The following is a 22501-nucleotide window of genomic DNA, read 5'->3' as shown; positions in this document are numbered from 1 at the left end:
TAAAGGAGCAAATCAACTTTCAAATATTTCCAAATAAATAGCTATTATGGAGAAATATTTGGAGAAATATTTAACTATGTTGAAATTTTCTTTTACGAGTACAATATTTCGCTAATGACACTAAGATGAGCTACACGGTCCTTACGAAGATCAATTTAAAGCTGTGTAAATCAGCTAAATTGATCATAGTTTAAAATCTTTTCATATTTTCTTTTAGTAAAAAATACCTTAGCTGAAGCATCCCTGTGTACCTCAGTGACTTTGCCTAGTTTATCCATGATGCCCTGAGCACTCTCTAATTAATCCCATGAATCCATCATCTGCTGGTGAACATCTGTCGTAAAGAGGAGACATGATCTGTTCTTGGGGTTCACAGGGTGAAATATGCCCTGTTGGAAGGTGGCCCAGATGTGTTCCTGGGTACCAGGCAGTCGCAGCGTGGCCCTAGGGGGAGGGAGGGTCAGCCAGGCTCTCTATAGCACTGGCTATTTGGGTGTGTCTGAGGAGACAGGCAGGGCCATCCACCAACCATCCCAAAGGCTTTTGTGTCACATCTGATCATGGTGACCAGGGTCACAGCCAGACCTTTTTAGTCCTGAAAAGAAAAATGTTCCCTTAGTTTATCTGGCATACTTGCCTTTATCTGTAGAGGGACTGATTGGTTTTTTAGCTCTTCTTGGCATGAGGGAGCGTCTTCTTCAGGCCTCTTCTTTTTATACATACAAAAGGAGGCAGACTACTCAAGCCTGCCCTGTCTCTAGAGCAGTTTCATTGCATCATTTTCCAGTGCTCTGAAACTCCCTTTCAGATACCCTGACAGAGTGCGTGCCTTTGCCCCACAGTACTAAGAAGCTGATGATGTTTTGCATATGTTTGTGTAGTACTCCTACATGTTTAGTTTACATATCAGTTTGTCCTTGCTTTGCAACCGGCCACCCCCATACTTAGCATCTTTAAACGTAATCATGGTTCTGTGGGCTGGCTGTTTGGGCTCAGATGAGCTGAGTAGTTCCTTTTGCTAGACTCACCTGGGCTCACGCAGATGCCATCAGCCTGTGACTTGGCTGGGACTGTGGATCTAGAATTTCCTTGCTCATATGTCTGGAGGCCGGCAGACTGTCAGCCCAAGCATCTCATTTCTTTCCCCTGTGACCGTACCTGCAGGCTAACCTGGGTTCCTTCCTGTGGGTCGCAGGGGTGTCTGCAACGAGAGAGAGCAAGCCAGGTGCTTTTCAGGCCTCTGCTTGTGCTGTGTTCGCCCTTTGAAACAAGTCATGCTGCTGCCCAGATTCAAGGGGGAAGAGGACTCTCCCTCATGCCAAGAAGAGCTGCCATGTCACATTGCAGTGGGACATCCAAAGGGGTTTTGCAGGAATTTATGACAGTTATTTGCAATGTATCTACCTGTGCTCATGGGTGTATTTTCATAACAGATTTCAAATGCATACCACCATTCAAACCTACCCTGAAGTAGAAAGAATAACGCATTAAACCTCTTATATGCCCATCATTTGGATTCAACAATTTTCAGTATTTTGCTGCCTGTTTTTTGGCCTCTGTTTTAAAAGTTTTCTCTTTGCTAAAGTATTTTCAAGCAAGTCCCATGGTGCTGTTTCAGCTCTGCATGTTTCAATATGCCTCCCCTGAAAAAGGAGACCTTGCTTAGGTAGCCGCCAGCGTGGTCATGTCGTGGTATTCTCAGCACTTAGTCCATAATTAAAATTTCCCAGTTGTCTCTTTTTGCAGCAGGTAGATTTGAAAAGGATTCTGCCCACATAAAGTCTATAGCAGTCCCAACTTGCCTTTCTTTTCTTTTTGCCGATTGATCTGCTTTGAAGACTGGTCTGTTTTCCTACAAAGAACCTCCCGCATTCTGTATTTGTGTGGCTGCTTCCTTTTGGGATCATTTGACATGCATCTCTAGCTCCTGTACTTCTGTTTGTGAAAGTTGCTTAGTGGGTGAATTTCATTCAGTGCCATTCCTGGAGCAGGTGTCCTTTTTAAAGAGGACCCCCATGCTTCCAGTCTCATCATGTGGAGAATTGTCTTACTTTCGTTGATGCTAACATTGACGGGTGGGCTGACCCTTTGATGATCATTACATGAATCTGTTATTTCAGTTATTATAAGGCAATGATTTCCTAACTCTATCATTTCTTCCAGATTTTGTTAGCTGGAGTTTCTTTTATAAGGAACTTTCCTCATCAATTAGAGTCACTTAGTTATCTGCAGCATGTTCGGACAGCTGATCCTTTTAATTGATGGCTTACAGAACAAGGAGTTGGTGCACTAGTTATATCCAGAGCTACTCAATTCATAGTGGTTTGGGGTATCTCTTTCTTTTTTCCCCGTGTTTTTGATATTACAGCCAGACTTTAAAGATATGAAAGGTTCTAATCCACACCACTGCAATAAAGTGAATATCATAGTAGAGTCAGACAAATTATTTTATTTCCCAGTGCATACAAGAGATATGTTTACACTATACTGTAGTCTGTGTGCAATAATAGCATTGTGTCTGAAAAAACAATGTATATACCTTAATTTAAAAGTAGTTGGTTACTAAAAAAATGCTAGCCATCCTTGACAGCCTTCAGTTTATAAAAAATGCAAAGTACAATAACATGAGGTATGCTTGTATTATGAACTCATCATGGGTTTTAGATATTCAGTGTGTTTCAATCATTTGCGTTTTTTTGAGGCTCAAATTGTTTTGTCTTTGGGCCTTGGGAGCTACTTGTTGGCTTCTGTTTCCCTTGGCACCATTACCCCTTGAGAGTGCCCTTGCTTTCCAGCACAGTATATCTCAGGATATCTGGGGGTGTAAGTAAGCGCTAGTCTTTCAGTCGTATCCAACTCTGTGACCCCATGGACCATAGCCTGCCAGGCTCCTCTGTCCATGGGATTCTCCAGGCAAGAATACTGTAGTGGGTAGCCACCATCCTCCAGGGGTCTTCTTGACCCCGGGTTTGAACCCACATCTACTGAATTGAAGGTAGAGTCTCTACCATCTGTGCCACCAGGGAAGCCCATCTCATATGTTTCTTGTGATCATCCATTCCTGGCTGGAGTGTAGGCAGTGGTTGGGCTCATTGCTGTTGAGTTTTTATTGTTTTTAGTCCTTTCTCTGGCAAGAGCTGGAAGACACATATATACAGTCAGCCTTCTGTATCTGTGGGCTCTTCATGTATTCACCCAGCTGCAGATGAAAAATACTCAGAAAAAAATTCCAGAAAGTTCCAAAAATCAAACCTTGAATTTGCTGCACACTAGCAGTTATTTACATAGCATTTACATTCTATCAGGTATTATAAGCATCTATTTCTGCTTTATTGACCATGCCAAAGCCTTTGACTGTGTGGATCACAATAAACTGGAAAATTTTGAAAGAGATGGGAATACCAGACCACCTGACCTGCCTCTTGAGAAACCTGTATGCAGGTCAGGAAGCAACAGTTAGAACTGGACATGGACCAACAGACTGGTTCCAGATAGGAAAAGGAGTACATCAAGGCTGTATATTGTCACCCTGCTTACTTAACTTCTATGCAGAGTACATCATGAGAAACGCCGGGCTGGATGAAGCACAAGCTGGAATCAAGATTGTCAGAAAAAATATCAATCACCTCAGATATGCAGATGGCACCACCCTTATGGCAGGAAGTGAAGAAGAACTAAAGGGCCTCTTGATGAAAGTGAAAGTGGAGAGTGAAAAAGTTGGCTTAAAGTTCAACATTCAGAAAATGAAGATCATGGCATCCGGTCCCATCACTTCATGGGAAATAGATGGGGAAACAGTGGAAACAGTGTCAGACTTTATTTTTCTGGGCCCCAATATCACTGCAGATGGTGATTGCAGCCACGAAATTAAAAGATACTCCTTGGAAGGAAAGTTATGACCAACCTAGACAGCATATTAAAAAGCAGAGACATTACTTTATCAACAAAGGTCTGTCTAGTCAGGGCTATGATTTTTCCAGTAGTCATGTATGGATGTGAGAGTTGGACTATAAAGAAAGCTGAAGTGAAAGTGAAGTCGCTCAGTCGTGTCCGACTCTTTGTGACCCCACGGACTGTAGCCAATCAGGCTCCTCTGTCCATGGGATTTTCCAGGCAAGAGTGCTGGAGTGGATTGCCATTTCCTTCTCCAGGGGATCTTCCCGACCCAGGAATCGAACCCCGGTCTCCTGCATTGCAGGCAGACGCTTTACCGTCTGAGCCACCAGGGAAGAGCTGAGTGCTGAAGAATTGATGCTTTTGAACTGTGGTGTTGGAGAAGACTCTTGAGAGTCCCTTGGACTGCAAGGGGATCCAACCAGTCCATCCTAAAGGAAATGAGTCTTGGGTGTACATTGGAAGGACTGATGTTGAAGCTGAAACTCCAATATTTTGGCCATCTGATGCAAACAGGTGACTCATTTGAAAAGATCCTGATTTGGGGAAAGATTGAAGGCAGGAGGAGAAGGGGACAACAGAGGATGAGATGGTTGGATGACATCACTGACTCAATGGACATGAGTTTGGATAAACTCCAGGAGTTGGTGATGGACAGGGAAGCCTGGCGTATTGCGGTTCATGGGCTCGCAAAGAGTCGGACACGAGTGAGCAACTGAACTGAACTGAACTGAGAGGTGATATAAAGTGTATGGGAAGATGTGCATCGGTTTATATGCAAATACTGTGCTATTTTTTATAAGGGACCTTCATGAATTTTGGTATCTGCAGGGAGTCCTGGTACATATAAATACATATATGTTTCTTTTTCTCTTAAGTATATTTTAAAAATCAAGTATAATTGATTTTTTAACTTAAGTTAGAATTGCAAAATTTTTATTTAACTTCTTTGTATTTTATACTCTTTTCTCTTTTCAATGAAAAGTTTTGGTTAGTGTATGTTAACATACACTATGTATTGATATATTAACTAATGTGTGAAAACATGTAATGTTACTATTATTAGCATATACTAATGCTAATAATATATTGTATCAGCATTATTACTTCAAGATTGTTATGTACTTACATTTAACTTTGAACTATTATATACATAATGTGATAATGCTAATATTATAAATTATTGTAAATAATAACACATATATTAAGTATACTAATATATTAGGTAATACACAGATAAAACAACTCATTATATGTATTGGCACACTAGTGAGTTTGTAACAGTTTTAGATTAGTTAATGCACAGGCACACACACATAAATAAAAGTTTTGAAATAATAGTGCTGATATTATTAGTAACAGACTTGTTGTTCATTTGCTAAGTCCTGTATGACTCTTTGCAACCCCATGAACTGCAGCACACCACGTTTTCCTGTCCTTCACTATCTCCCAGAGCTTGCTCAAACTCATGTCCATTGAGTTGGTGATGCCATCCAACCATCTCGTCCTCTTTTGCCCCCTTCTCCTCCTGCCCTCAATCTTTCCCAGCATCAGGGTCTTTTCTGACTGGATGAAATTTAAGTTTTCTCTGTAGTGCCCTTTTCCTTAGAAAATATTCCACTGAGAATTCCATCAAAGTACTTTGGACAAGTCACTGAAAACCATTCTTTTCTTTGTATGGTTAAGGCACCAAATTAATCTATATATTCTCACCCCAGTTGGTTTTCAGTTTTACAGATGCCTTTTTTCTTCTTGATTTCATTTTTTAAAAATATATAAAACATTTTTGTTTCCAAAGTCAAACCACAGTATAGAGTCTGCCTAGAAAAGTCTCGTGTTACTAGTGTTACCTCCTTCCTCTGAAGGCAGGTCCTTTCATTTGTTCTTAGTTTTCCTTCCAGTGTTTCTTTTGCAAATACATTTCCTTTTAGAAATTATGTTAAATAGAAAAAAACTTACATCTTTTTCAATGAAGTTCCACTAGCTTTTCTATATTTTTTGGTTATTATTTGTTTTAAAAGACTAGTATTATAAAGGTTTTATCATACCTACCTGTGTCAAGTGTAAAAGAACAATCCAAACATTCTTTGGCAGATGACACTGTTTAGCTTCTTTTAAGAAATATATCTCTCTCTTCAATGCGTTTGGTATATTTGGGAAACAGACTGCAAACTAAAGTGAAATAGAAAGATTTCTTCTAATTTCCATTTGTTGTCTGAGGCTGAGAAAAATCTCACAGAAGTTATTTTACAAAGATGAGTCTGAGAAAAAAAGTTCCTTGAATTAAACCATAATGAAAAATAATATGAAATAGAATATATATGTGTGTGTTTATATATACCTGAATATCTTTGCTGTACAGCAGAAACTAACACAATACTGTAAATTAACTATGTAAAGTGAAAGTCACTGAGTCATGTCCCCAGCTCTTTGCAACCCCATGGGCTGTGCAGTCCATGAAATTCTCCAGGCCACAGTACTGGAGTGGGTAGCTGTTCCCTTCTCCAGGGGATCTTCCCAACCCAGGGATTGAACCCAGGTATCCCTCATTGCAGGCAGATTCTTTACCTTCTGAGCCAGCAAGGGAAGCCCTGGTGTGTAGTTGAAGTCAACTATACTTCAATTAAAAAAAAAATAGCAAGATGAGAAAGACACTTTTAAAAAACTTACTAAGAACCATGAAACTCCAGGTGTACCCTGTGTATTGTCCTCTGTCAACTTAATTCATTCTCTGCCTCCTTCATAGTCATGCTCATAGACTTGAACTTGAGAAATTCTAGAGCCTCAAAATTAACATGGCCAAAATTGTGTTCATAAGATTTGGAAAGAAGGAGGCTTTGCAAAATTAGGAGAATATCAGAGAAATTAGAGTTGAAGTTGGTAGAACTTGATGCACTTTTGTTAGTAGTGTTAGAAAATTATTATTTGCTTTTAACACATATACCAGAGTTATATAAAATGTTGACATTGGGGCAACTTGGATGAAGGGTATAAGGGAATACTTTGTACCATCTTTCCAGCTCTTCTATAAAGCTAAAATTGTTCCAAAGGAAATTTTATTTCACACACACACACACTTATACTTACATACACAGACAGTAAACTAAAAAGACTTAGCATGCATGAAATACAAAGGGATCCTTAGAGAACTTCAACAAAGTGGTAAGAGAAGCAACCCAACAGAAAAAAAGGATTAAATGAAATGCATGCCAAGTAATATACCATTTTTGTTTACCACACAGGCGAAATGTATAAGGTTAATATCAAGTGTTCATATGGGTGAGGGAGACAGGATAGGGTGACCTAGTACCCTTGGTTGGCAAGTTGACAGTATCAGTTTAAAATTTTTATTTTAACTAGGTATGTGCATGTGTGTGCTCAGTCGTGTCCAACTCTTTGCGACCCCATGGACTGTAGCCCACCAGGCCCCTCCTTCCATGGGATTTCCCACGCATGAATACTTGAGTGAGTTGTCATTCCCTTCTCTAGAGGATCTTCCCCGCCCGGGGATCAAACCTGGGTCTCTGCATTGCAAGTGGATTCTTTACCCTCTAAGCCACTGGTGAAACCCTAGATACACTATGGTACATCCATACTGTGAAATGCTAGACAGCCATTTAAAAGTCATGAGGTAGATTTTTATTGTTTGACATCATCTCCAAGACAAAAATATTAAGTGAAAAAATAAACTGTAAGATAGTAAATGTAGTCTGTCATTTGTTTAAAGAAAACAGGCATTGCTGTATATCTACATGTTTCTCTCTTTCTCTTTCTCCATGTATATACATACATAAATACACAGAAAGCAATCTGGTATATACTCTCTAGTTAGATTTAATACTGTTATTCCTGGGTAGTGGGAATGGGCAGTGTGGGCTAGCTGAACTTTGAACATCTGTCTATAACTCAAGTCTTTTACATAATTGATCACAGAGACACAGGAGTGGGGCGGGGTAGGGAACGTCTCAGGCAGCTTGTTGTGAACAGAGAGAACGCTGTCTAGCAGGGGTCGACTGAGCTCCTTGTGTCCCTGTGGGGTCCAGTGCAGAGTGAAAATGTGGGATCCTTTGCTCAAAATACAGGACAAAGTATCATTAAAGGTGCATGTGATTTATCATGTATCTTTGTATTGGGCAGGTTTTAGATGCAGAGATCAGAACTCATGTGAGGACTTAGCTGAATTACACACTTGATATGTCAGGGCTTGTTCCTGGAGTTGTCTCTCAAGCCAGTAGAAGAGACCAGCCTCGGCCAAGTCAGGACGGTTGAGGAGAGAGAGGACCCCACTCCTCACTCACAGGCACAGGGAGCACCCCTGGGCCTGGGGACAATCACAACCAGGACAGACCCTCAAGGACCCTGGGGGTCCCATTTGTCTGCTGGGCCTACCAGAACCTCCTCCTCATCAAACGCCTGACTGAAACAGCCGGGCTGGGCACAGAGTCTAGGGGAGCCAAGCTGCCACATCCACAGTAGACAGCAGCCAGCAAGGATCCTTAAATCTCCAGGCTAGGAAGCCCGGGTACCTGAGTGGGGGCTGATCAAGAGGCTCCCCTCCTACCAAAGTGAGCGATGGCTTTGCTTACCCAGGATGCTGTGATACCAGCACTTGCCTATCCCGGTCAGGCAGGGAGGCACAGACTGCCTGGGAAGCCCTCCCCAGAGGCCGCAGGAGCCAGGGCCAGTGTGAGCTGAGGCCCCGGGTCTCCAGTGTGCCTTGCGTTGTCCAGCCTTCAGTTAATAAACACAAATCCAAAATGAAAATTGTTCAGAGTCAGAGCATTAAACCCAGGTGCAGGGCCCTCCCAGCGCTGGGTTGTATAGCTGCAGTGCTGGCACACCTAGGAAGGTAGCCTGGGTGGGTCAGCGGGTTTTTTTTTTAAGATGGGAGACACTAGGGGAAGCATGAATTCTGAGAGGTAGAGTCCTTTAGCTGAGGGAGGACAAAGGTGATGGCAGGAGAACTGATAGGGCCAGCCCCCCAGATGGGATTCCTAACCCAGCGGGAGGGAGCCAGGAGAAAAGCAGGTGTTAGAGTGTGTGTGTGTGCGCGTGTGCACGCACACACACGCATGCTGACATGTCCAACTTTTTGAGACCCCATGGACTGTAGCTCACCAGGAGTTGGTTGTCATACCCTCCTCCAGGGGATCTTCCCAACCCAGGAATCGAACCCAGGTCTCCTGCATTGTAGGCAAAGTCTTTACCATCTGAGCCACCAGGGAAGCCCAAGAATACTGGAGTGGGTTGCCATTTCCTTCTCGGGGGATCTTCCCTACCCAGGGATTGAACCCACATCTCTTGTGTCTCCTGCATTGGGCGGCAGGGTCTTTACCACACTGTCTCCTGGGAAGCCCGAGGTTAGGGTCGGTGTGTCATATTTGGCAGGAAGATAAGGGAGTTTCCATTCCTCTGTTTCTGTTTTCTCTGTGAAATATATGCTTGGGCTGGGAGGGCCCGGGGTGGGAGTGGTGGTTCAGTGATCATGATCACTGGGAGAGTGTAGAAGGCGGGGAACTGAACTGTGGAGAGGAGACTGTAGTCATGGGCTCCATGGGATTATGGAGTGTACAGCAGGCTTGGCTGTGTGACCTTCAGGAGCCTAGAGAGAGACCCTGCCGTGTCCTGCTCAGAGGAAGTACGGCCCCACTCTTTCTTAGGAGGAGCTCTTCCTAGGAAGGATTGTCGTTTATTCTGAATTGAATTTTAAAAGTCCTCTTTTTAGTGTTTCTATGTCCTTTTAAAAAATGAAATGATATTGGTGATAACATCACGTAATGTTCTTTTGGTATTTTTGTTTTACTGTGGCAAAATCTATATAAAACTTACAGTTTTAACCATCTTTAAGTGTACAGTTCATGTTTATTTTTAAATGTCTTCACTTTGCAAAATAAAGTAAGATTAAAAATTGGTCATCCTATATTGTACCCCAAAGTGGTTTTGTGTGTGTGTGGGTGTGAAATTTTACTGGTCTGTGAAATGTAGAAACGCTATGAGCCTCACAAAGCATTTCTCTGTTTAAGTGTTACACAACACTTATTGGTGGAGGAAAACTCTGAAGCAATTTTTAGAGTTTTTAAGATACCCTGTAAGAATGAGAGTGGAATTATTTATTTTATATTGCTCTTCTGATGCTCTGAAAAAGTTCTCCTAATTCTAGTATTTTGTGTATATATCCTCTTTTGTGACATCATCAAGACTGTCTCCTTTTCTTCCGCAGTGCTATTTCACTTTTGTATTTCATGTGTAAACTCACCGCTCATACTATAACACATAACAGTTTTCTAAGGATATTTTTGGTAAGAGAAACATAAATACACTTATATAAAATGTGGGTATGGGTATAGTTGTTCACTTGGTCAAAGCCGTTTTAATAAATGGTTCTAAAAGATTAATAAAGATTTTGTACACAGTTTTTTTTTTTTTTTCACTCTGAGCCACAGACACCAAAAATCCCACAGGAAGTTGTCTTTGTAAGTGTTGTGGTTTTTTAGTTTCCTATTCAGTTTGCATTAGATGACCAGAAATAGTCTGTGCAGTCAAAAGAGATTTTTTGTTAAAGCTTATTGTAATTCTGAAGGAGACTCTGAAATTTGCTTGTATTTCTTCTCAAGTAGTTGTTCCAGAGGAGCTATAACAAGATCCATACATAGACATTAAAGTTGTGGTATCATGTGAAACTTTTTTTTTTTTGATGTTCAGTGGATAAACTTCATTGTTAAAGGGGCAACTATCTGAAATTAGGCTTTATGGTTTCCACTTCTTATCAAAGCATTTTCTAAGAAATAAACTGTAGGAGTGGAGATAGGTTTTAAATTGACAACTAGATTTTACCTTTATTTTTACAAATGACAAAAACTTTCTCTTCGTTCTTTAGAGAATTGGAGATGCATGAAAAAAGTTGTACAGCTTAATTTGGATATTATAAATACCACTAGAAAAAAATTTTAAAGCATACAATTATTGAACTGTTTTTATTAATGTAATTTTTAAAGCATAGTATTCTCAAGCTTAAATTTCTTGCTTAACTTCATTATTTTTAAAACCATGGCAAAAATAAAACTAAAATAAACTAAAATTGTCATCAGATATATTAGATCTTTGACATATCATTATGTAATCTAGCATTTAACAGGTACAGTAGGCCTGGTGAAAAGTGACAAATGAGGAAAGAGGAAAGGTCTCTGCGTTTGTTTTCAACATTTCCAGGTTTAGGTCTGTTAAAGGAATGGTATCTGGTTCTGGGCAGGTCATGCTGACTGCACATCTTATTAAATGGGTAGATTAATAAAGATAATGTGGAAGGTTTTTCCACAGTCATCTTTGAAAATAAAAAATAACGCCACATTGAAAAAAATAAAAGAAAATTTTCATTACAGTTCTGAAGTGAATAAAACAAAAGTCACATTCAACATGACTTTAAAACAAAAGTGACTGTAATAATTTCTGTGGGGGGAGGGCAAGGTGAGGAAGATAAAAGAGAAAGGATTTGATTTGCAGAACACTTTTAGTTCCAGAAAAGCGGGAGACCTGGGTTTGATCCCTGGGTTGGGAAGATCCCCTGGAGAAGGGAACGGTTACCCACTCCAGTATTCTGGCCTGGAGAATTCCATGTACTATATAGCTCATGGGGTCGCAAAGAGTCGGACACGGCTGAACAACTTTAACTTTAGTTCCGTAGCTTCAGGTTGCAAAATGTATGGTATTTTAGTTTGAAATTTTAATTCATTTTTGTGTATGATAGGCAGGTATTTCTTGGTTAAGTTAGATTTTCCCAACAGTTGAATTCTAAAGAGGAAACTATCGTTTCTGCTTTTTTCCATTTCTTAAGTACCTTTTGCTGCACTGTACTAGGTTCTTTAGGTTACCATTTGAGAGCTTCACGTTTTACAGAGTGCAGAACAACGAGGGCGGGAGAGGTTTCTGAAATACTCCTTGGTGTCTAGCGAGGCCGTCTGCACTGCGGGCCGGTCCCCTGGACACTGGACCCGACATCCTGGCGGCTCTGCCCAGCGCGACCCCTTCCCCTTGCCACTGAGAATCCCAGCATTTTTGATGCCAAAAATATGCGTTTAGGATCCCTGTCTACATGGGCTGTTGAAGGTGGTGCTGGATCTCTGTCAAGGCCTCGTGTGGGTGGGCCCTCGGGTGCCCATGACCCCGTGACCAGTGTTCGCGGGGCAGTCGGTCCGTCCACTACGACAGCCTGGCAGCACTTCCCAGCGAGGCTCAGGCAGGCGGGCAGCGGGGGTCGTGGCCTGGGGCATCTCTCTCCAAGTCGCAAAGGCTGGGTATGGGGGTGCTCGCTCCTCGGGGGCGCTTTCCGCCGGGCCGTGCAGCGAACAAACAGGAAACTCCGTCTCCAAGTTACTTCGGAAACTGGGCTTTTCCTTCCGCGACAGGGGTCGCATCCGGACAGGAAGCGGACCGGCCGCTCGCCCCGCGCCCTCGTGGCCCCGCCCCTCCTGCTACGGCCCCGCCTCCGTCGATTGCACCGCCCCAGCCCCCACCCGTAGGCCGGGCATGCTCAGTGGGCCGGGCCGGGCCGGGCCGGCAGGTTTGCGTGGTCGTCCGCGGTTGCCGGCGCCGGCTCAGCCCGCCGACGCCACGTCCCGTTGCTGCGGCTCGTTCCCGGAAAGTTACGTGCTAAAGCGTCCCCCGAAGAGCCGGCGGGCGGACTGCGGGCGGCGGAGGCCCCGAGGCGGCCGAGCGGCGTGCCGACGTGCCCGCGGCTTGGCTGCGGGCGTAGCGCTCGGAAGGAGGCGCCGGCCGGGCGCACCCCGCGGGGAGCCCCGGGCGGGGCGGGCGCGGCGCGGACTTTTGTCCGAGTTCAGTCCCCTCCCTGTGGGCTGGGCCTCTCCGGCGCCCCAGCCCCCGCCCGCTCGCTCCCGGGAGATGTTTATCTGGGCCGCGGCGTGAGGAGCCGGCGGCTGGCGGCGCGGAGTCTCGGGTCCGAGAATCGTTGCGCGGCGCGGGAGAGACAAGATGTCCGCCAGGGCCGCGGCCGCCAAGGTGAGCACCGTGGGGAGCGTCCGCTGGGGGCCCTTCTCCCTGTGCCCGCGGGCTGCCGGGCTGGCCGTGGCGGGGGCGGGCGGCGGGGCCGGGGCCGGCCGGGGCCCGGGCAGGTGCACTGCTGCGGCGTCGCTGCCCGGTCCCGGCTCCAGCTCCGGCCCCGGCCCACGGCAGGAGGGAGAAGGGCGGGCGGGGACGCGCAACAGGTCCCGCCGGGAAGCCGGGCGCGGGGCGCGGCGGGCGGGCCGGGGCTACCCCGGCGGCTGCAGTCTTTGCAGGAGTGGCTGGTCCCTGGCGAAACCGTGTGGTTTCGGTCTGATGTCACTGTCGCTGGTATGCGCGCGCCCGCGACACGGCTTTGGGACTGCACTCAGCCCCTGTGGAGTAGGTAGGATCTTTTCGCTGTTTTATTTAAGGTGACATTGGAAAAACTAACTTTCTAACACTTTTTAAGAGTTCAGTTCGAGTTACACTTTCAAAAATACCGCACAATGCCCTTAAAAATGGATAGTGAACTTTTTAAAATAAAAATTGACAAAGACCTGTGGGTTCGTTAAAAAACTAACGTTTTCCTATCAGTTTTTTCATATGCTTTGAAGTACTGTGCCATTTTCTCAGTGCTTTCAAGCCAGTTTGTATGTTACATGAAAAAGCTGAAGTTCCTAAAAATCAGTTAATCGTCTCCTCTTCTTTTGTACAACTTAATCATTTCCACCGTAAACGGTTGCGGGGATACAGAAATATGAAGAGTAAAAATCTCTCTTAAAAATCAATTTATTACTTTTAGTAGTATCGGGTGCTAAGCGGGTGCTGGTTTCATGTTTTTGCGTGTTTTTTTTTTCTTTACTGTTTGAGATGTTTATTCATAGCATCTTGGACCAGGCATAATTAGGCCCTAAATTTCTGAACTCAAGACTTTGTTTTTTGGCTGAAAGTTAACGGTTACGTTTATCAGTGAGTAAATTCTTGTAAGGAATTTAGTGTTCTCTCTTTAAGGAAACTTTTATGTGTACCTTTATTGCTCTACATAGATAAAGACCAATCTAAAGGTAAAACTTGATCTAAAGATTTAGAATAAAAGGCAAATTTTCGCATGATTTTTAAAATAGTCTTACACTGTTTACTTTCCTGGGACTTCTTTACGGGGAGGAGAGGCTTTGTTTCCATATTATAGAGAATGTCACTGTGTTCCTGTAGTGTGCTCTCTGGCACTTTATATCCAAAAAGGATATTTCTCTTACCGAGAGAAATAAGTTTTCAGTGGATTGCCATAGGAAAATGATGCTTTAGAAAGAGTCATACTTTTCCTCATGAATTATGGTGTTGAGATTTTATGGCATATTAACAAGTATCACTAGTTAAACATTACATTTTGGTGACGTTTGCATTTTTAAATATTTGAGTAGAATGTCAGTTGAAAGCTTATTTTTCTAAAATGCTGTGTTTTGGGACCACCGTTAAATCTTATATAGAGAAAGGCCGTAAAAGTTGGGGGAAATGAAATAATACTCAACCAACCAAGTCACATTTAATTTTCTAAGATGATTAAAATGCTTAATAAGAACCAGGCTGTGTATGTACTCAGTAGTTTACATGTGATATTTTTGTTTCCCCCACTTCTGTTTAAAAAAAAAATATGAATTTGCAGCTTGCTTTTCTTGCTTTTAGCATAATAATTTGTAGAACTCTAAGTCAGTATCTTTGATTCTATATTCTTTGTAGTTATTGAATATTTTTCCATTCCATGAATAGGCTGCAGGTGGTTACTGATACACATTTAACTTGTTTCCAGGATTTTGTAATAAATAGCCTTATATTTTTCTGCATGTGTGTAGTATTACTGTGTGTCTCGTTGTTAAAAATGCAATTTCTGGATCAAAGGGTATGTATGTGCATTTAAAATTCTGATATATACCACTAATTCTTTCTCCAAAAAGGTTGTACCTAGGAAAAATAAAGCAATTGTTGGTAACTTAACTTTAAAGGACATAAAACTTAAGTAAGTGAGATGAGAAAATATAGTCTCTGAATGGGGAGGATATCATAGAAAACGTCACATTTCCTAGAGTTGTTATATAAATGTTAATACAATTCCAAATAAAATTCCAGTGTGGTATTCTAGAAAACTTAATGTGTTGATGAGAAAGTTTATCTGATAAAATAAATGGATAATAACTGTGAAAGTTCAGAAAAAGAAACCTTATTAGAAAATCTAATAAATTCAGAGTAATTTGAAGCAGTCTTTTAATTCAGGAGTAGACATTGAAATTGCAAAGTCCAGAAACATCTGTGTGTTTACAAGTTTTTTTAGTGATTATGGTCATCAGCATTTAATGTGCGTTAGCTATTGTTCTAAGTGCTTAATATGAATTAACTGATTTAATTCTCATAGTATCCCTATGAAATGAGCACTGCTGTTATCCCTGGTTTATGGATCCGGAAATTGAAACAGATAGGTAACTTCCCCAAGTTCACCTAGCCTACAGGAAAGGAAATTGAGACTGTGATAGAAATAACGTTGTAGATTTCTGGAGAAAGGATGCATTAGTATAGGGTGCTGGGACTGTTGACTATCCTTTGAAAATACATATGTTGTTTCTGCCCTTAGGCCATCCCCCTCCAAAAAAAAAAAATCCGTTTGAAAAATATGCAGAGAAGGTAAATCATAAAACACTAGAAGAAAGTGTAGGAGGCTTAAAAAAAGTCCTCAGTGGAAAAGGCTTCTCTGTGTATATTAACTTCAGTAATAAAGGAAAAGTTTTAATCTGTGGTATATATCTTAATTTGCAAACAGAATCAACAGTGTACCTGATGCAAATGATTCAAAAGTTGAAACCAGGAATTTGAGGGTAGTTCAGTCTCACCAAGGAATTGTTTAATTATGTGAGAAAATGACAGAAACAGTTAGAGACATTTCCATTGGTTGAATCATGAAGAGTCTGAAGGAGTTTAGCGGCTTGTGGACTCAAGCTGTTCATGCCAGAGGAAGCAATAAAATGTAGCATTGTTCTGTTACAGATTTTGCTGCGTAAAAGTTTCCATTTTGTCTCAGAATTTTTTTCCCACTGATTATTTCTAAAATTTTAGTGTACTTTAGTATGGAAATTATTTACGCCACTTAGTAGGAATTGATTTATTGTATCCTTAATAGCTGATCACTTGAAAGTTAAAAACTGCAGAATATAGCTAAATGAACAAAAATAATTACAAAATTACTCCCTGTAGATAGGAAATGTCTTGAGTGGCTGTTACGACATAGTTTTAGTTTTGGTACTTTGTGATTGGTGTGTATTTGCTTCAGGGAAGCAGGTAGCTTTATGAAAATTCACTTGATTGTGTCTGTCAGTGTTTATTGAGCTTCACTGTGGTAATATTTTTCTGTACCTGTCAAGTTTGTATAATACTTTTTAAAATTTTTCTTTATTTGAAAGATAATTGCTTTATAAGATTTTCTTGTTGTTTTTTTTTTTTTAATCAAACATCAACATGAATCAGCCATAGGTATACATATGTCCTGTTTTTAACTAGAAATGTTTTTATAGTATTTAAGGGAAAGATGTTTAATTTTCTATGTTAGTGTGTTTAACATTGTAGATGCTTATGGTTAGAATTGTCCTTTATATCCTTGGATGATAATCCCTGACCACATTTACAGCTCTCCAGTTCATTTTAGGACAGTTCCATTAGATAGGTGCTTTTCAGATTGCATAGTGCTGGCCCCACCCCAAGATTGTTCAGTAGCAGAAATTGCTCTGTGCTATTAGGAAAGACCCTTTTTTCTTTTGTTTCCTTTTTGAGAATGGTGATGATTTCATTTTAGGGACTTGAAAACTTTTATTTTGTATTTAAGAAAGACCGATGCTGTGTTTTGGTGACTGTCAGTAAGTGACAGAAGTCAGCCATCCACACCTACAAGTCATGCGGTTAAGACCCATCTGCAGTTGTCAAAAGCTGTGGGCTAGTAGATGGAGTCCCGTTTCCTGTTTGGTTTGAAGGAAAAAGATTACAGTAGTTTCACTTCTTTTCTTTTTTTCAATCCTGTTAACAATGTGCTGGCTCTGACTTTTACTTGCTCTTTAATCTTTTTTCTGTTAGAGACCAAATGTAAACACAGTGTCATTCTAAGAATAGAACTGAGTATAAACAAGACAGCACTATGCTGCTAAGGAAAATGTCATTAAAAATAATAATTTTGGTGAAAAATTTGGAAATGTATATCCTATTTATTGATGGAGCTCTGACATGATAATAATTCAATCTAATGAAAGACCAGGAGTCTGACTGTAAATCTTAAGTGTGGTGCCACTGGTCCCTGGATGCCTAGCCACCACTCACTGCAGGCCCTGTGCGGTCACCCACTCAACATCCAGCACTTACCGAGCCTCCTGGGGCTGGAGACTAGCTGTGGGACGAGCAGAGTTCTTTTTTTATTACTAGAGTTTTTGATCAAATGTTAAGATTAAAAGATAGTTTCTAGTATGATGTTTCTGAAATATTTGATTTGAACTTGCTTTGCATCTTTGAATTTTGGAAGGTAGTCTTGAAAAATCTCTTTAGCTTAACTTTTAAATCTTGTAGAAAGAGACATTAGAACAGTTCACCAAGTTTTGAATCTAAGATTGGCCTGTTCCAGTACAGTATTTCTAATACAAGTCAGCAATAAAAACAGGCCTTTTGCTATTGGTGACCTAGAGTACTTCCTAATTTATTTATTGCAGACAAGAGTGGGTTCAAGTTGCTCCTTGATGGGCTAGCCAGGTGCTTGATTTCCATGCCTTCTCAAACAGATCCTTAGTAATAAGATGGGAAGCCTGATGGGCTGCCATCTATGGGGTCGCACAGAGTTGGACATGACTGAAGTGACTTAGCAGCCGCAGCAGTGACTACAAGGGTAAGGGAATTTCATTTTATATCCTAGAAGTGGATGAAAATAGTGACTCAGAGCAGTGTTTTAACATGATAAACCAATGTTGCCAAAATTTGTACTATAAAATACCATTTGAGATTTAATGTGTTAAATACTGAATCTCAGAAAGCCCTTAACTTTGGGATGTATCAGAAGACAGGTTTTCATTTGTGTGTAGGTGCATTTGGGTATATGATAGAACACCCTAACTCACCTGCGCTGGTAGCATGCTGGGAAATGAGTTGATTGATGAGTGGTCTCACTCATTCTAGTTTATCATGCCCAGAGGGAGCTGAAGACTGGAATGAATATTACTTGGATACTAGTTAGGAACATAAGATTAGCGTATACCTGGTTTAGTTTAAAATTGTTTTTTTGATTATCTGAAATATTTTTTGTTTTTTAAAATAGTGTGCATCCCAAAGAGTGAAAGTTCATTTTATTTCTTGGCTGTTTTAGGAATTTTCACTCTTTTCAAATTGTCATTAGTAATCTTTTGAATTTGTGCACAGTTTTGATAAGTGAATTAAACTTAATTTATGATTGCTCTCTCAATTCAGTTCAATTCAGTTGCTCAGTCATGTCTGACTCTCTGCGACCCCATGAACCGCAGCACGCCAGGCCTCGCTGTCCATCACCAACTGCCAGAGTCCACCCAAACCCATGTCCATTGAGTCGGTGATGCCATCCAACCATCTCATCCTCTGTCGTCCCCTTCTCTTCCTTCCCTCAATCCCTCCTAGCATCAGGGTCTTTTCAGATGAGTCAGCTCTTTGCATCAGGTGGCCAAAGTATTGGAGTTTCAGCTTCAGCATCAGTCCTTCCAGTGAACACCCAGGACTGATCTCCTTTAGGATGGACTGGTTGGATCTCCTTGCAGTCGAAGGGATTCTCAAGAGTCTTCTCCAATTCAGTACAGAATGCTAAAATTTAGGAGGCCCTCAGTAATGACGTTCTTTTTTGTTAGTTCAGTGAGCATTCGTTGAGCACAGTTTGTTTTGGATCCCTGTCCTCTAAAGGCTTATAATTTCTAGTTGGTTTATATTGTCATAATCAGTTGTGAAATATATCATTTTTAAGATCAAAAGAATTTTGCATTTTTCTCTCTAAACACACTTGAGGTGTTACTGATACAATAGCATAGCTCTCTGGTGTGCTTTTTTGGTTGGGGAAGATCATGAAGTCCTATCTAGAGCCTGGACTTAGTGTAACACATGAGCTTTTGCATTTTCTTTTGTTAATTAAAAAAAATTTCAGTTCACTCTAGATACATTCGTGTATATATTGTATGCATGCATTTGGTGAAAGTCTGAATAGGACAAAAAGGTTAAGAATTACAAAGCAATTCTAATTTATGTGTTGAATATACTGAAATGGAAAATGGACAGTAAGCTGTCTGTCATTGTTATGTTTAGGGTCTAGCCAGCTCTTTAACAGTTTGGAGTTTTGAAACTGTTTTCTATATTCAGCAGGTATTCTCTGCTAGCCTAGTGTGTACCAGGCACTGTTGTAGGTGGTAGAAGTAGAGCAGCGAACACATTACTGTGCTGTACTTACCGGCCGTTTTAATGCTATAAATGATGGTGGGCACCGGCATCCCCAGCAGGCCATTTCTGTCATAACCTGCTTTCTCCAGATATCACAAGAATCTTCCATAGTACTTATTTTCTAGTTTTCCTTTATAATTCTACCACTTACACATTCTGTAAACACTGTGGTTTTGCCTGTGAACTTTATACAGACAGAATCTTCCGGTGTGGATTCTGTTGTGTATGGCTTCTCTTGCTCAGCGTGGTGTCTGTTAGTTGATGGGTGTTGAGGGTGACTAGTTCATTAGCTGTCTTTGTAGTTGTGGATGAAATTCATAGTGTTCCTTTTTAGGGAGGACTTACTGCCAGATCAGCTTCTGGAAAAAGTAGTTTGAATTAGACTTCTGTGGGATTTTGGAGAAAAATGTGTACTTTACTGAAGGGCAAGAATTAGATAAGTATACTGGCTACGCACAGTATACTTGCCTGTACTTTGGCTAGAACACAAAAAGTATGTGAAAAATAAGCTGCTTTTGGTGTTCACAGGATGTTACTTTGAAAAGTCAGTTTTAATTTTGAGGGCATTTTATGACTGAGGTCTTAAAATCCATTGAAGTGTATTTTTGTAAGTATCCGTTCACCTGACGCTGATTAGACCAGTAAAAGCCCTGATGGGAGAAATATGTGCTTTGGCAAAAACAAGTAAACACAAGTGTACTTTTCAAAGTATAATCATAGGAAGTCTTTCCCAGTGGTGTCATGTAAAGGAACTTTGGAAAATTTATATGTTGTTTTTCTTTTTTAAATAGTGATACATGTAGGGATATTTAATTAAACATATACCAACCCATATTTTGATACTGTATTTCCTGTATAGTCAGAAGACAGTGGCCATGGCAAGCAGCTTTACATTCTAGGCATAAATATGAGAAATGTGTATTAATAATAAATAAAAGCCTCCTAATACTGAGTGCTGTTTCCATGACAGTACTGAGCTAGCTGTTTTATGTGCATTGTCTCATCTGATCTTAGCAATTGTTGTAGGCACTCCTAGGACCTCTGTTTTATAGGTGAGGAGTCTGAGGTTAACTTTACTGCTCTGGCTAATGGCATACTTGATTCTAGGCTTTGTAATTCACACATGCACGTGCTTTTATGTTCCTGTGTTGTAAGGAGTGTCAGGGAGAGGAGGAGGGAATGGTGTTAGGTGCGTCGTGACTCACAGGAGTCGGACCAGAGGGTGGAAGAGAGGGTGCAGTGTGGTCAGACAGCAGGAGCTGCTCTGAGGGAAAGGTGTGCGCAACCCCAGCAGATTGTTGCTGGCCTGGAGGAAGGCAGGCCCAAATTGTCTGGCTTTTCAGGATAGGTCGGAAACCCAGATTTTATGTAAATTACTTTGACTTACGTGTTGCCAGCTGACTTCATTTTTTTTTTTTAATACTTTTTTATTGTGAAACTTAATATCTAGTAAAAGCACAGAAAGCACGTGTACATTAGTGAATTACCACAAAATGAACGCCCATGTAAACACCACCCAGGTCAGGGCATACAACATTGCGGGCTCCTCACTTCCTCGCCCCTACCTGACAGCATCCCTACCTGGCAGCATTATCCTGCCGACAGAGCTGCTGTCCTGACTCTAAAACCCCTGTGTTAGGGTCTTCCTGCCAACTGCATTCTTTCCCCAAGACAGGCACTGTTGTAAATTTATGTTTTAAAGATTCGTGTGTTGTGGCATTATGAATTCATTCATCTTCATATCTGTTTAGTATTCTATTCTGTGACTGAACTACAGTTTATTTTACTGTTGATGGACATTTGGGGTATTTTCTAATTTGGACTATTAAGAATAATGCTCCCATGAACACTTGCATAGCTCTCTTGGTGAACATGTGCACGCATTTCTCTAATACGTATTTAGGGATGGAATTGCTCCTGGATTGTTTAGTGTGTCTTCAATTTTAGTAGACAGTGTCTTTTCTAGAGAGATTATACCGGTTTATACTCATCACCATCAGTGAATGAGACTTTCTGTTGCTCTGCATTTTCACAAAGACTTGGTATTATCAGACACTTTTAGTCCTGGCTGGTCTTTAGTAAATCTCACTGAAGTTTTCATTTTCTTTTTATTTTTTTGACTAGATGAAGTGGAGCAACTTTTCATGTTAATGGCCTGTTTGAGTCTTTTCCCTATTTTTCTTCTTACTGACTTGCTTCGTTTTTTATGTTCGGATAAAAGCTAGTTGATTATATTTGTTGAAGGTGTTTTTTCCCATATGGTGGTTCTCTTGATGGTCTTTTGATGAAGCACTTAATTTGCATGTGGTCCGAGTGTCGAGGCACAGAGAGAGACCAGCAGGGGACCAGAGAGGGATCTGTCTCCAGACCACACCTGCGCAGAGAGAGGTCAGGCAGTGTAAGAACTGAGAAGGTTGTTGTTGAATAACCTTGTGTGTTTGTCTCTGTATCCTGAGTTCAGGCTCTGGAATCTGCATCTTGAGTCCACCAGTTAACACTGTGTTCTCCTCTCATAGGGGAGAACAGTGTGGTCCCAGTGCGCACAGTCAGGGTGCTGGACACTCCACTTAGTGCCTGAAACAGGGGCACTATCCAGTTAGATGGCATTCTCAGTGGAGCCCGTCTTAATAGCAGGAAAGAGGCGTATGGGAATTACGATATTTCTGTGTGTACACTCACACGAACATCTACTTATTCTGTCTATTCGTGTGTGTATGTACTTGTTTATTTAATATGGGATGGAGGTTGGTTGAGCCCCAGACCTGTAAGATGTGCTGCGGTTCCAGAGGAAGTTCCTGAGTTGCTTTCGAAAATGTGTTTTACGATAACGCTGAGGAAGAGTTGCAGTCTTTATTCTGATGGATTAGGGATTAGAGATGAAGGACTAGCCCTACTTCAGCGCACCCGGTCCAGTTGGATTACCTGTCCAGCATGGTGAGTGACCAATTAGCAAATTCCTTTCCACCTGAGCACCTCGTATCTCTCCACTTGTTCCATGTGTATTGTCTGCCATTTACATCCCGCTCCTCTAACACACAGACACAGACACATGTGAACACGTGATGGGGCTTCCCAGATGGCGCTAGTGGTAAAGAACCCATCTGGCAATACAGGAAACCTCAGAGATGCAGGTTTGATCCCT

The 22501-nt window shown here is 41.5% G+C and overlaps 1 protein-coding gene across 4 annotated transcripts in view; it reads left to right on the top strand.

Annotated features, from left to right (window-relative positions):
- The first annotated feature begins 12752 nt into the window (after positions 1–12752).
- Positions 12753–22501, top strand: part of TJP1 (tight junction protein 1) — a 112979-nt gene continuing 103230 nt past the window's right edge. For all 4 annotated transcript variants that reach the window (XM_052660125.1, XM_052660124.1, XM_052660123.1 and 1 more), the window contains exon 1: positions 12753–12906. In XM_052660125.1, the coding sequence (XP_052516085.1) occupies positions 12880–12906 (27 nt within the window). In that variant the 5' untranslated portion in view covers positions 12753–12879. The remainder of the gene's footprint in view (positions 12907–22501) is intronic.

Source organism: Budorcas taxicolor, chromosome 21 (assembly GCF_023091745.1).
Source record: "Budorcas taxicolor isolate Tak-1 chromosome 21, Takin1.1, whole genome shotgun sequence".
Taxonomy (NCBI): Eukaryota; Metazoa; Chordata; class Mammalia; order Artiodactyla; family Bovidae; genus Budorcas; species Budorcas taxicolor.
Note: the sequence above shows the minus strand (reverse complement) of the source record. Positions and strands in the feature narration are given on the sequence as shown.